This window comes from Myotis lucifugus, unplaced genomic scaffold (assembly GCF_000147115.1).
Source record: "Myotis lucifugus unplaced genomic scaffold, Myoluc2.0 scaffold_27, whole genome shotgun sequence".
NCBI classification, from domain to species: Eukaryota; Metazoa; Chordata; class Mammalia; order Chiroptera; family Vespertilionidae; genus Myotis; species Myotis lucifugus.
The window spans coordinates 8,653,562-8,666,484 of record NW_005871075.1 but is presented as its reverse complement, the minus strand read 5'-3'; the positions used below and the strand labels follow the sequence as shown (position 1 = coordinate 8,666,484).

Below are 12,923 nucleotides of genomic sequence, written 5' to 3'. Positions count from 1 at the left end.
TAGTTGAGGTCAATGAAGGGGTCATTGAATGGCGACAATATCCACCTTTGCCAGAGTTAAGAACCAGCCCTAGTGACCAGGCGCCCAATGTGGCCAAATTCCGTTCACTCCGACCCTTCACCATCGTGTCTCAGGGTTGTGGGCTGGCACAGCGAGGAGGAGAGGCTGTCTGACGAACAGGGGGAGCAGAGAACCTGTTGTGTGTTTTTTCTGTAGTAATTATTTTCTTCAAGAATGTACTCCAAATCAGCTTGTGCACATGCTAAATTTTCAAGTATTGAAGATAGCCATATTTATTAAATTGCCATCAACTAGACCACAGACTGTATTAGTAATACAATGTTTTAGTATTTCCCCAAATTATCTACCAAAGTAAAATGACCTCCATTCTCACTCTGATTGTGGAGTTAAGGAATTCTGAACGTCCTCTTTGGACCTTCCATTTTGTTCTTTGTCCAAAAGGTTGGAAGATAACAGAATGCTTTCATTTATATTTTTACTTTTCTCCTTGCTCTCTGAAGTGATAAACATCAGTAAAATACATCTAAAATGGACAGGTGAACAGATAAGATAGGGAAAATATAGACTATGGATGGTCAGTACAAGAATGCTGGCAGCCATCCCAATACTAAGGTATATTAGCAACAGTGTGACTTCCTAGAAAATACAGAGGGACTAGTTCCTTATGGTAAGAGCCTAAGAATGGATGGCATCTGACCAATGCTTCCTAAGGAGTATTTTAGTGACTAACTATAGTAAATGTCACTTTGCCCTTGGCCTCTGAGGGTAGACATTCGAGGTGAGCGTTCCCAACTTGCCTTTAATAAACCCCCTGAGTCCATTCTCTATGGGTTTGCCTAAACCTTCTTGAGGGAATTTCTAACTTGAGCCTCCAGACTCTCCTAGAGTAGGTGAGGAGAACCTTTATTGTAATTCATTGATCCTCATTTTTAAAGGGAAATCTGAAGTGTACTCAAGTAAAAAGGACTTAGTTTTGTTTGAGAAAAAATACAAAAGAACTAATAATTAAATACTTTTCTTTAAACTAAGGAACCATAAATCTTTAATTAGCATCTGCAACACATTCTGAAATATATTATACCATAGTTTTACTTATAGCAAAAAGAAAGTTAGGAGCTGGAAGGGAAAACAATGAAAGGTACAAAGGAGGCGTAAGAGGGAGAAAGGGGAAAGCTAAGAAGAATGACCTAGAAGTAGAGAACCTGGAAGGATAAAGAGAAGGGGGAGAAAGAAGAACAAGAGGAAAGAAGTTTGGAAGTCCTGATGTCAATTAGAGATAAACTAGTTTTTTCACAGTCTGATGTTGACTGAGCTGTATGGCCTCAAGATGTTTAATCATTGTCTTTTGAAATGTATACTAGATGCTGAATCTCTAAGCAGTCACTGTCAGAAGTACAAATAATAACTGAGAGCAGTGACACCTCCCAAGGTCATTGACAAAGGTGGATGAAACCAGGCTAGACCTAACTAGGTAAGGAGGGTTTCCAGTTTCTTCCTCCTCCAAGAATTGAGTGCTCTAGGTACACAATCTTTACTAAGCAAGTAAGTGCCTCCTTTCACTGCCCTCAAACTTTGATCTTCATGCTTTGCCTTATCAACTTGGAACACTGGGTTCAGTTTAGGAAAGCCAGTTGGACTGCCTATATCTTACATGGTTTTACAGATCCCCCACATACCTGTTCTTGGCCTTCATCTTTCAAAACCGAAGTCCTGTTCATTTCAGCCTCTAATAACAGGAGGAGCTTTCATTTATTTAGAGATGTCTGTGTGCCATGTAAACTTCACAACAACCATGAAATGACTGTGCTTGTTAGCTTCATTCGACAGCTTTGTAAACTGAAACACAGAGAGGTTAAATAACTTGCCCAGAGAGGTTAAATAACACAGTAAGCGATAAAGACCATGTCCAAGCCCAGGATGTCTGACTCTGAAATCCACTCAGTTGACCCTCGTCTTCTGCATTATTGAGCCCTCCCTCTTCCTTCCGAATCTGACTTCGGGCTGCTGCTCCTCTGCCTACGTCTGCCCTGCACCCAGATCATCGTGGACCAGACTTCAAGCTCCTCTTCGTGAAACCTTCCTGGACTGAATGAAATTGGCTCATCATCTTCCTTCCCCACACGAGGCTGCCCAGAGCCCACACATCCCAGGATGAAGGCTTGCCTGACAAAATTCTGTCACCAGTGCTAACCACATAAATAGGATTCATTGTAAGAGAAGCACGTGCCCAGTGCCATATTATCTGCAAGTGTAGGTCTGCATTTGTGGTTTTAGTTGTAGAATAACACTTCTAGAAATCATGAAACCCTGCTAGCTTATAGCAATTCACTTAAGAAAACATAAACCGGGGAATTAAGAGAAAAAAATTACCAATAACTAAGAGAGGAGAGATGATTACTCCCCCAAAACTATTCCAAGGGGTGGTTATTCCCACAAATGTGCCTAAAAACAATGGACAATGAAGGGAAGAATGGATGTTTTTCAAATCACTTAGGCCCTAGAATTTAAATGTATATACTACATTAGGCTTCTAAGTGCAATGAACTCATACAAAGTGACTGTATTTGCATTAGTTAGGGAATTTCAGGTTGCAAAGTTACCTTCTTGGAATATCTTTGAGCAATCCGTATCCTTTAAAGAATGGTGAACCCGTGTCTCCAAGAGGATTCGCTCACTTGGGCTCTCTTCTCTTTTCCAGATCTTGGCCATTGTGTCCATCCTGTTCATCGTACTCTCCACCATTGCTCTGTCTCTCAACACCCTCCCGGAGCTTCAGGAGACGGATGAATTTGGACAGGCCAGCGACAACCCCCAGTTGGCACACGTGGAGGCGGTGTGCATTGCTTGGTTTACCATGGAGTACCTCTTACGCTTCCTCTCCTCGCCAAACAAGTGGAAGTTCTTTAAAGGCCCACTCAACGTCATTGACTTGCTGGCCATCTTGCCCTATTATGTCACCATCTTCCTCACAGAGTCCAACAAGAGCGTGCTGCAGTTCCAGAATGTGCGGCGCGTGGTCCAGATCTTCCGCATCATGCGGATCCTCAGGATCCTGAAGCTCGCCAGGCACTCCACAGGCCTGCAGTCTCTGGGTTTCACCCTCAGACGGAGTTACAACGAGTTGGGTTTATTGATATTGTTTCTGGCCATGGGGATCATGATCTTCTCCAGCCTGGTGTTTTTTGCGGAGAAGGATGAAGATGCCACCAAGTTCACCAGTATCCCAGCATCCTTCTGGTGGGCCACCATCACCATGACCACTGTAGGCTACGGTGACATCTACCCAAAAACATTGCTGGGGAAGATCGTGGGCGGCCTCTGCTGCATTGCCGGGGTTCTGGTGATTGCCCTCCCCATCCCAATCATTGTGAACAATTTTTCTGAGTTTTACAAGGAGCAAAAACGCCAGGAGAAGGCCGTGAAAAGGAGAGAGGCTCTCGAGCGGGCCAAAAGGAATGGAAGCATCGTCTCTATGAACTTAAAAGACGCCTTCGCTCGAAGTATGGAGCTGATCGACGTGGCTGTGGAGAAGACAGGAGAGCCGGCCAAGACAAAGGACCCCACCGACGACAATCACCTGTCTCCCAGCCGGTGGAAGTGGGCCAGGAAAGCTCTGTCAGAAACCAGCTCCAACAAGTCTTACGAGAACAAGTACCAGGAGGTTAGCCAAAAAGACTCCCACGAGCAGCTGAACAACACGTCCACCTCCAGCCCTCAGCATCTGAGTGCGCAGAAGCTGGAGATGCTGTACAACGAGATCACCAAGACCCAGCCTCACTGTCACCCCAACGCCGATGGCCAGGAGCAGCCCGAGCGGCCCTCAGCCTACGAAGAGGAGATCGAGATGGAGGAGGTGGTGTGCCCGCAGGAGCAGCTGGCCGTGGCGCAGACCGAGGTCATCATGGACATGAAGAGCACCTCCAGCATCGACAGCTTCACCAGCTGTGCCACCGACTTCACCGAGACCGACAGGTCGCCCCTGCCACCGCCCTCCGCTTCTCACCTGCAGATGAAGTTCCCGCCCGACTTCCCAGGCACCGAGGAGCCCCAAAGAGCCAGGGGCCCCCCTTTCCTAACACTCGCCAGAGAGAAAGGCCCTGCGGCCCGGGATGCCTCCCTAGAATATGTCCCGGTCAATATCACTGGGCACCCCGATGCCAGCGGTTCCCAAAGCGGGCTCCATGGCCCCGGGCCATCTGACAGTGCCCCCGAGAGCCCGAGGAGCTCTCTGAGGGGCAGCCACCCCATGAAATCCAGGTCGTTCAAGGTGAATTTCAAGGAGAACAGAGGCAGTGCCCCGCAGACCCCACCCAGCACAGCCAGGCCTCTGCCGGTCACGGTGGCTGACTTTCCCATCACCACCCCACAGCTCATCAGCACCATCCTCTTAGAAGAAACCCCCCCACAGGGAGACAGGCCCCTGCTGGGGACTGAGGTCTCCGCACATTGTCAGGGACCCGCCCGAGGGCCGAGCCCCCGGGTTCCCAAGCAGAAACTCTTTCCTTTCCCATCGAGAGAGAGGAGGAGCTTCACAGAGGTGGACACTGGGGAAGACGATGACTTCCTAGAGCTGCAAGGGCCCCGGCAGGACGCGCAGGCCGGCTCCAGCCCTAACTGCTTTGCCGATAAGCCGAGCGACGGGAGAGACCCTTTAAGGGAAGAGGCCTGTGCGGGCTCTTCCTCCCCCCAGGACACAGGTCACAACTGTCGGCAAGACATTTACCACGCTGTGGCCGACGTTAAAAAGGACAGTAGTCAAGAAGGGTGCAAAATGGAAAACCACTTGTTCTCCCCAGAAACACATTCCAACCCAGGAGACACAGGTTACTGTCCCACACGTGAGACCAGCATGTGACTAGTTACAAAAGCAATAAAAAAGAAAAAACACTTGTTTCTTAAAATTACGGTTAAAAATGCCTGTGAACTAACACATGGGACGCTCGCCTCCTCCCCCCAAAAAAGTGCATAAAAATGTTATTTTTGCATGGCATGAGCAGTTTAGTTTAAGTACTGTTTAACTAAAGAGTCAAGACTGCTTTTTGTAACAAACAAAACAGAAATGACTGAGGATCGGTGACCAAATAAAGAGAGCTCTGCTAGGAACCAGTGTTCTGCAATGTCTGACATTTTTGATCCTTTCATTTCAAATTGTAGACGGATTCTCAACTTGCAGCTTTTCTGTTACAATGAATTTTAGAATTTGCACATGAAAGGATGAAATGTCGTGGCAGGTGTTCGTAAGGACGAGGAGCAAGGTGTGCTCTGAGCTTGCAAAATGCCTAACTTTGTGAATAGTGGGGCCCGGGATGCAAAAGTGTCCGGAACCTCTGGGAACAAGTGTCTGAGGCACAGGCCCTTCCTTCGCAGCTACTGAAGGGTGCAGACTTCTTGTCGCAACATTGCAACCTCTTCTTAAACCATCTCCCATATCTCGCTTTGGGTTACAAAACTCTTCTAAGTACATCTGTTTAGAGGAATACAGTATTTTTATTTCCTTGTGATATCATTCCTAGGGTGCATTTTTTCCCTTTTTTGCCCCTGCTTCATTATGGCATTTGTGGTTTTCTTTATTATGAACATAGGCAAGATTTAATGACCAGATATCAAAACACTTGGAACTTAAGCTTGAAATGTTGCCCTCAATTATATGTCGTGCCACAGCAAAATTACATAAATGCATTTTTTAAACACCTGAATATAAGGAAAAGGTTATATCATACAGCTAAACATTTTTTTTAATGGCACTCCACATTTGGAAATCAGTTTGGGGTGTGTTGTTGTTGGTTGTTGTTTTTTTTAATTGTATGTTGGCCCTCTTGAGATGCCTGTATTTTCTACTTGTACCCAATATAATCCTTCCTATCTAAAGATCTAAAGATAGAATGCAGATATGCCAAATGGGAATTCCAAAAGGTGACTTTTAACAAACAACAGAGCTATTTAAGTGGGACTGCCATCCCCCCTCATAGAGTTGGATTCAAAAAAGAGTTACCAGAGCCCTAGCCAGTTTACTCAGTGGATAGAGCGTTGGCCTGCAGACTGAAGGGTCCCGGGTTTGATTCCAGCCAAGGGCACATGCCCGGGTTGCAGGCTTCATCCCCAGTGTGGGGCATGCAGGAGGCAGCCAATCAATGATTCTCTCTCATCATTGATGTTTCTATCCCTCTCTCCCTCTCCCTTTCTCTCAAATCAATAAAGAAATATTTTTTAAAAAAAGAAAAAGTTACCAGAAAAAGCATCCTGAGCTGGTAATGGGTCACTAGTATTTTCCAGTAGGGGTGGGGGGAGGGGGCACACTGCCATGTTGGGAGGGCCGCAGGTGCCAGCAGCACCCTCCAGTGACTGCAGGAAGTGGAAACACCCACCACCACGTTTCCAATGTCTCCAAGGAATGGTCCAGCTTACCCTGGTGGAAACCACTTCCAGGATTTTCTACTGAGAACAGTGAAGTCCAGAGGAATTAAGCGCTTGCTTTGGTTGCCCTGCTGGTAAAGTCCATGCTGGAACCCAGGTCATTCGAATCCAGTTTGCTTCACAGGAAACCAAGGCTCTGGCCCAGATGTGCAGCTACCGGAAGTGTGATTCTGGATGGGCCTCAAAGACCTCCTCTCGGTCTCAGTTTTGCCCCAATAAAAACCTAGACAAAATTATTCCTTAAACCTTCAAATTAAGATGATTCATTGGTCTCTCAGGAATGTCCAAGCTTTGCCTCCGCATAATGCGGTTGTCAGTCTGTGTGTGTGTGCACACAGGGAAATAGGAAAATTCTGGGCCAAATTTAAAGCACAACTTTTTGTTTAAAGAAAGAAAATATTCTAAATTGTTTTCTGTTTTTAAAATGTAAAAAGCACTGGAAAAAGACAACCCAAATATTTAGAGTCTAACTTAAGGAATAACTTTTCTTTATTAACAGAATCTGGTCATTATATCTCAGATAATAAAACAAGTCGATCCTAGTTGAAATCCAAGCAGCCCTACTGCTAAAAAGAATTGTAAACATTTCTTTTTCACTGTGCTTAGAATTTCTTAATGGTTTTCATGTTTGTTTCAAACCATAACCTTTAAGAGTTTATGGTCCTTGGTCATCGATATTTCCATTACTCATACTTATTTTAGTGTCTAAAACTAAATGTTGGTCAGTTTTTGTAAATCTAGAGCAGTGGTTCTCAACCTTCTGGCCCTTTAAATACAGTTCCTCATGTTGTGACCCAACCATAAAATTATTTTCGTTGCTACTTCAGAACTGTAATGTTGCTACTGTAATGAGTCATAATGTAAATATCTGATATGCAGGATGGTCTTAGGCGACCCCTGTGAAAGGGCCGTTCGACCGCCAAAGGGGTCCCAACCCACAGGTTGAGAACTGCTGATCTAGAGAGCTTGAATTCCCTACCTATAGTTTTTTAAGTCAAGCAGGTATATCTGCTGTTAGATGAATAGCAAATAAGTTATGCAAATAATTGTCTTTATATCAAACCTCATGAAGCAGTTATCTTCTAATGCCATATTGTTGAGTCTCAATTTTTTAAAATGTATCTGTCTGCACAAGTGCGCTTGTCTTATCTCCCTGCCAATTCACTGATGTCCACCTTTCATCTGTCCATTAGGCCTTCTCCTGAGAACCCTGCCCCAGAATGCTTCATATTAGAAATCTTGCCTGGATTAGGAATCCTAGCCAATCCCCTCTGGGAGCATTTCTTCCTAAAAACTTTTCCCCTTTAATATTTCTTTTAAGTTTTCAAGAGTTTTCAAGAACATCCTATTGAAAGCTTAACCTTCAATTCCAAGCACTTCCAAGCCAAAGGTCTCAGCTATGAAAAAAAAATAAAATGCTCCTCTAAAAACACTTCGACTTTGGTGTTTTACAGGGAGGCAATGCGGGAACTGAGGGCTGCCAGGATGCACTTGGGCAGCGCTTCCTCAACCTTGTCAATGAACTGCACCTAACACAGATGATGCCCGTGAATGTCCTGAACAGTCTAGGAATGTACCGAGCACAGAGTTTTTTTTTAAGTCTTATGTTTTACATTAAAAATTCGTGGAAATGCTGCATTTTGCCCCATAGCTTATGTTTCGATATAAAAGGAATGATGTTTTACACTATTTATCAACTAGGAAAATTGGTACTCATAACTTCAAATACCTCTTTTGTATCCCTTGGAAAAGGTGTCATCTCCCCAGTGTGAGAAGCACTGCCTGAATGGGGGAAGCATGGATTGGTTCCCTGAGAGGCTGAAGGGGCCTGCTGCTGGGAAAGTGTACTCCTCTGTCCCTGGATCAGTGACCAGGACAAATGTCCATGAGTAAAGACCATTTGAATGCACTCGGAATGGCGCCTTTGGTTCTTGGGGCTGTTTTAACAACCAGTGCAAATTGCCACAAGATTATTTTAGATCAAAGACTGAGATCAACCATAAAAGGATAGAAATGGGTGCACAGATAAATGTCTTCGGTTGGATCACAACTAAAAAAGTGACCTATGGAGTGAGTCCCTGGAGTTCATCTCATAAGTCTCTAAACATTTTCACTAGAAATTTCTCCACTGGGGCACAAGCATTTCGATCAAGCATTATCCTGATGGGACTAGGTTTAGTAACAAGCAGAATATGGGCCAAATGTCTATTCCCAGTAATTTCCTGTCAAAACCATCTCACATGGAGACACAGGCTGAGGAAAGTCAACAACTCAGCTATTATCTCTTGGAATTTGAATAGCAAACAGAAAGCCTTATGTGTGTAAAGTACTAGTACTTTACAGTTTCTTGTTGCTCTTACTCCTTATAACAGCCTCCTGAAATATTTATTTATTTATCAGTGAAGGACCGGAGAGGTTATGAATTTTGCTCAAGTTCACATTGGTCACTGGGCCAAACCACATCATCTGTCCAACATTCCAACATACCACAGTTTGATTAGGGCTTTTTTTTTCTATTAATAGCTGAAATTATGTAAATAAAACTAGAGGTGCATTTATAGTCAAGCAGTTCCTTTAAAGCAACAGTGGATCAGACCAGATGGTGATGACTGAGGATAAATGCATCTTTAACACATATGTTTGCCACTTTAGAATTCTGCTCATAAGGTACACATCCCTGTTAAAGGAGAGAATTCATAGCTCATGATGGAGCATGACATGCACACGAGGCAGAGGGCTGAAGGAAGCCACTAGATTTTCTGAAACAAAAACAGGTACACTTTAGAACTGCTTCTAGTCTAATTTCAAAGGTAATCAAATGTGTGATTTCTCTGTCCATTCATTCCACAGATATTAGATGGTCATCCCTATATTAACACTAGGTGAGTGCCCATATCTATAGAAGGCACCATGCTTGGTGCCAGGGTACAACCCCAGCCTCATGGAGCTTCCTGCCTGGCCCACTTAAAACCCGCCTAAGGATCACTTTGGTCACTGAAAAATGTCTCTTCTGGGTATGGAAAAATCACTCAGTTATCAAACCAGGAAAACATATGACAGGAATACGTGAAATGCTTTTCCAACAAACTTTTCCTAAGAAAATGATGGGTGGTATGAATGGAAGTCTGATCCATAATTATTTTTTCTATTTCTTAAATTTTAATTTAATGTAATTTTTTCATCACCTTCTATCCCTCTATGCCCTCTACCACCTCCACCCACCCCTCTGCTCCCCCGCCAAAATCACCACACTATTATCCATGTCCATGAGTTCTCTAACCCACAATTATTTGTGAATCACAATTTAGATTTACACTTGAGAAAAAAAATTTGTTAGTCTGGTTCAATGAGGTTATATGTCATCTTTCCTTATTATCTGATAAGTTGAAAAATAATTTTTGAGTTCAATATGGTGTTTGTCAAATTGCTGGTAATAGTCTATAACTAATAGCTAAAGCAAAATGTAATGCCAGTGAAAATCCATGGCAAACTTTATATTTTAATAGTGTGTTGATATGTGGTTAAAAACAAAGCAGTTGAGTGGTTCTTCTTACTTCCTATCGACATTAGGCAACATTTTAGCAATGTGCCACTATTTTCTATTTAATCCTCTAAATTTTAAATGGAAGATATTTAAAATTCAGTAACCAAAAATAATTTAGCTTGACTCACAGGATGTATTCTCTAGGTCCATGTGACTTTGAAAATATATTGGGTTGTTTTCCACTGCTACTGTCCTCACTAAGGGAGGAAGGAAGAAAGGCTACAAAACCCAAGTTTAAAAACTGGAAACATTCTTATCCCCAACAAGAAAGAGGAAAGGAAGAAAAAAGAAGAAAGAGGGAAGGTTCCAACTCCAGAATCTTGGTAAACATTCTATATGGTTTAACTTAGTGCTTAGTGTAGTATAATGCTATCCTTTCGTGGGTTTAGTAACTATTTTTCTACTTGCCTTTTGAAAACAGTCTGACTTAATTGCATAAATCTTTATTTACCATTGCCAAAAATGCATAATCTCTTCCTTGCTAAAATGTAAAAAAGTTTTACCTATAAATATACTTATAAATAAAGGAAGAATGCAGAGGGTGGATCTCTTTAATAATAAGACAACCCAGGGTTACCAAAACATATAAATATAAAAGAAAAGAAGAAAGACTAAAAAATATGTAAGTAAATTTAACATATTGTTAAGCAGAGAAATTTTTATTAGGCATATGAATATGCTTGTGTGAAATTTAGACTAGATATTTATTATTGACCTGAAATTTTACAATTGAGTCTATGATTCCAATTTTAATTTCTCTCCTGAAGAAGTTATTTTCTATCATCTAATAGATGCTTCCAGATTGCTGTGATAAAATATTTCCTTCAGCAAACATTTATTGTCTACCAAGTTCCAGAGATTATGTACAATTAATTCTCTCAATTTTACAGTCTAGCAGAGGTTTCATGTTTAAAGAGTTTATATTCCAAAGTGAAATCCAATTCCATAGGGTGAACTGGAAATCGTATGACAATATGTTTGAGTTTGTTGTCTGAGAATTTCTATAATCCATTTTTACCCCCATCAGACTCAAGTGATTTATTGTAATTCCTTAACCCAGAATTTGAATGTCCACTACATAAGCTTTCTAAATATCCAGGCTTAACAGTATGGTAGCTGTCTGAAATCTAGTGACAATTTATATCAGTGTAAACTTATTTCCTTTGGCCCATTTCAGCCAAAGGAAATAAGATTCTAACAAAAATGATGTTGAAAAAAAAAATGATGTTGAAAATAATTGTTTTAATACTCCCATAACTGCCTTGTTTTGATTTTTTTTTTAATCCTAGCCTGTGTGCTGTGATAAAAGCCATCATAGTCTGCTGTTGATGAAAGCTTAATGCCAACCTGAGCCATACAGTTTTTCTCACATCCACTGTGGGCAATGTTGGCAAACGATATGGCTGACTAGTGTTTCTTTTATAGTTTTGCTCTGTCTCAAACCAAAAAGGATTTGAGATAGCATACAAGACAATAAAAATAGACTTTCAAAACCAAGACTCAGGGAAACAGACACGGAATAGTGGCAACGGAAAAGATTCAGCAAGAATGTCATGATCCCGCCATCCCGCTTATGATCCATGTTGAGTGCCCTCTAGTGGTCAGTCCGAGGGATGGTGGAATTCCCTATTCGCCGAGAAAGGATGCAGTAACAAGAACTTGAAAGTTCTCTACCACATTCCACCTTCCATTACGTCTGCATGCGGCCAAAATCACATGTACACCCCAGATTTTTTTCTCAGTGGTCATTTCCCAGTTCCCTATTCCAAAATATCCGGTAAAACTGTTGCTACTTTCCACACAGCACTTTCAGAATATTCCTACCTGCTGCCTCCATCAAAACAAAATCACAGGTTTAGCTAAATATTGAACAGTGCCCTATTCTGTACTCTAAATATGCAATAGATGCTACTCTGACCCTTCTACCATTATTGGGGACCTAAAAGAGAACTCAAAATAGTGATTTTTTGTAAAGAATCATGGACCTATTGAAACAAAGCTACTGGCTGATTAAGTACAAAACCCACAGTCTCCATTCTACCTGAAGATCCAAGGAGAGCCTGGAATGCCCCTGAATTGACCCTGAGAAGAAACAGATGCTCCCAGTCTCCAAGAGACACCTGAGGGTGCTGGCCAGAAATTCTATTACAGCCAGATTCCTGCCATCTTTAAACCAAGGTGCTTCTAACATTCTTATTTGCAGCATCTGGGTTAGGCTAGGATTTTAACCTTCAGGTTGTAACCACATCAATGTTTAATTGAAAGTAGGAGGATTTTTGTAAAGAAAACAGATACCCAGAACATAATATGGACTAATATTACCTGAATTACTTATCCAACAAAATGCTACAGCCAGAATTAACAAATATGTCTACTATGAAAATCTCACTAAAGAATTGGCAAGATCTTCGTATTTAGTTCCAAGCCAAAGAGAGGGGGAAACCTGCAACTTATAAAACACTCGGTTTGTCAAATAAGAGCCAAGTTTCAAACTTATGCAATTTTAAAGAGGTTTGATATTAAACCATTAAAAATTCAACACTGAATGTATAAGAAAGGTTTATTGAGCAAATACAAGGTCCCATTAGCACACTGACGCATTTTTAATAAACTTGCATTTATCGCGTAATGACTGTGCCTGCTCCTCGCACCTTGCTTTCAAGCCGGAGGCTTTTCTGTTTTATATCATCGCTGTGTGTCTGCCTGCTTGCTTTGTTTTGTTTGAAGAAGTGAGGATAAGTGGGTGAATGTGTTTAGAGAGCACAGTTATTGGACAACTTATTATCACCACCTACTGTGCCCTGGGGCACCATGGAAACCATACGTGGAGGTGACCTGCTCTTCTCACTTCCTTCCACCTTCTATTCACGTGTCACCGTCCTGGCCGGGAAACAGATTGTTTATGATCAAACCCCGGATCCTGCTCATGCAGTACCGCCAGCCA

At 42.3% G+C, this 12,923-nt stretch overlaps 1 protein-coding gene across 1 annotated transcript in view; it reads left to right on the top strand.

Moving 5' to 3' along the window:
- KCNB2 (potassium voltage-gated channel subfamily B member 2) overlaps positions 1-4,876 on the top strand; it is a 307,740-nt gene extending 302,864 nt beyond the window's left edge. The window contains exon 2 of the mRNA XM_023751907.1: positions 2,720-4,876. Coding sequence (XP_023607675.1) covers positions 2,720-4,876 — 2,157 coding nt within the window. The remainder of the gene's footprint in view (positions 1-2,719) is intronic.
- The last annotated feature ends 8,047 nt before the right edge of the window (positions 4,877-12,923 follow it).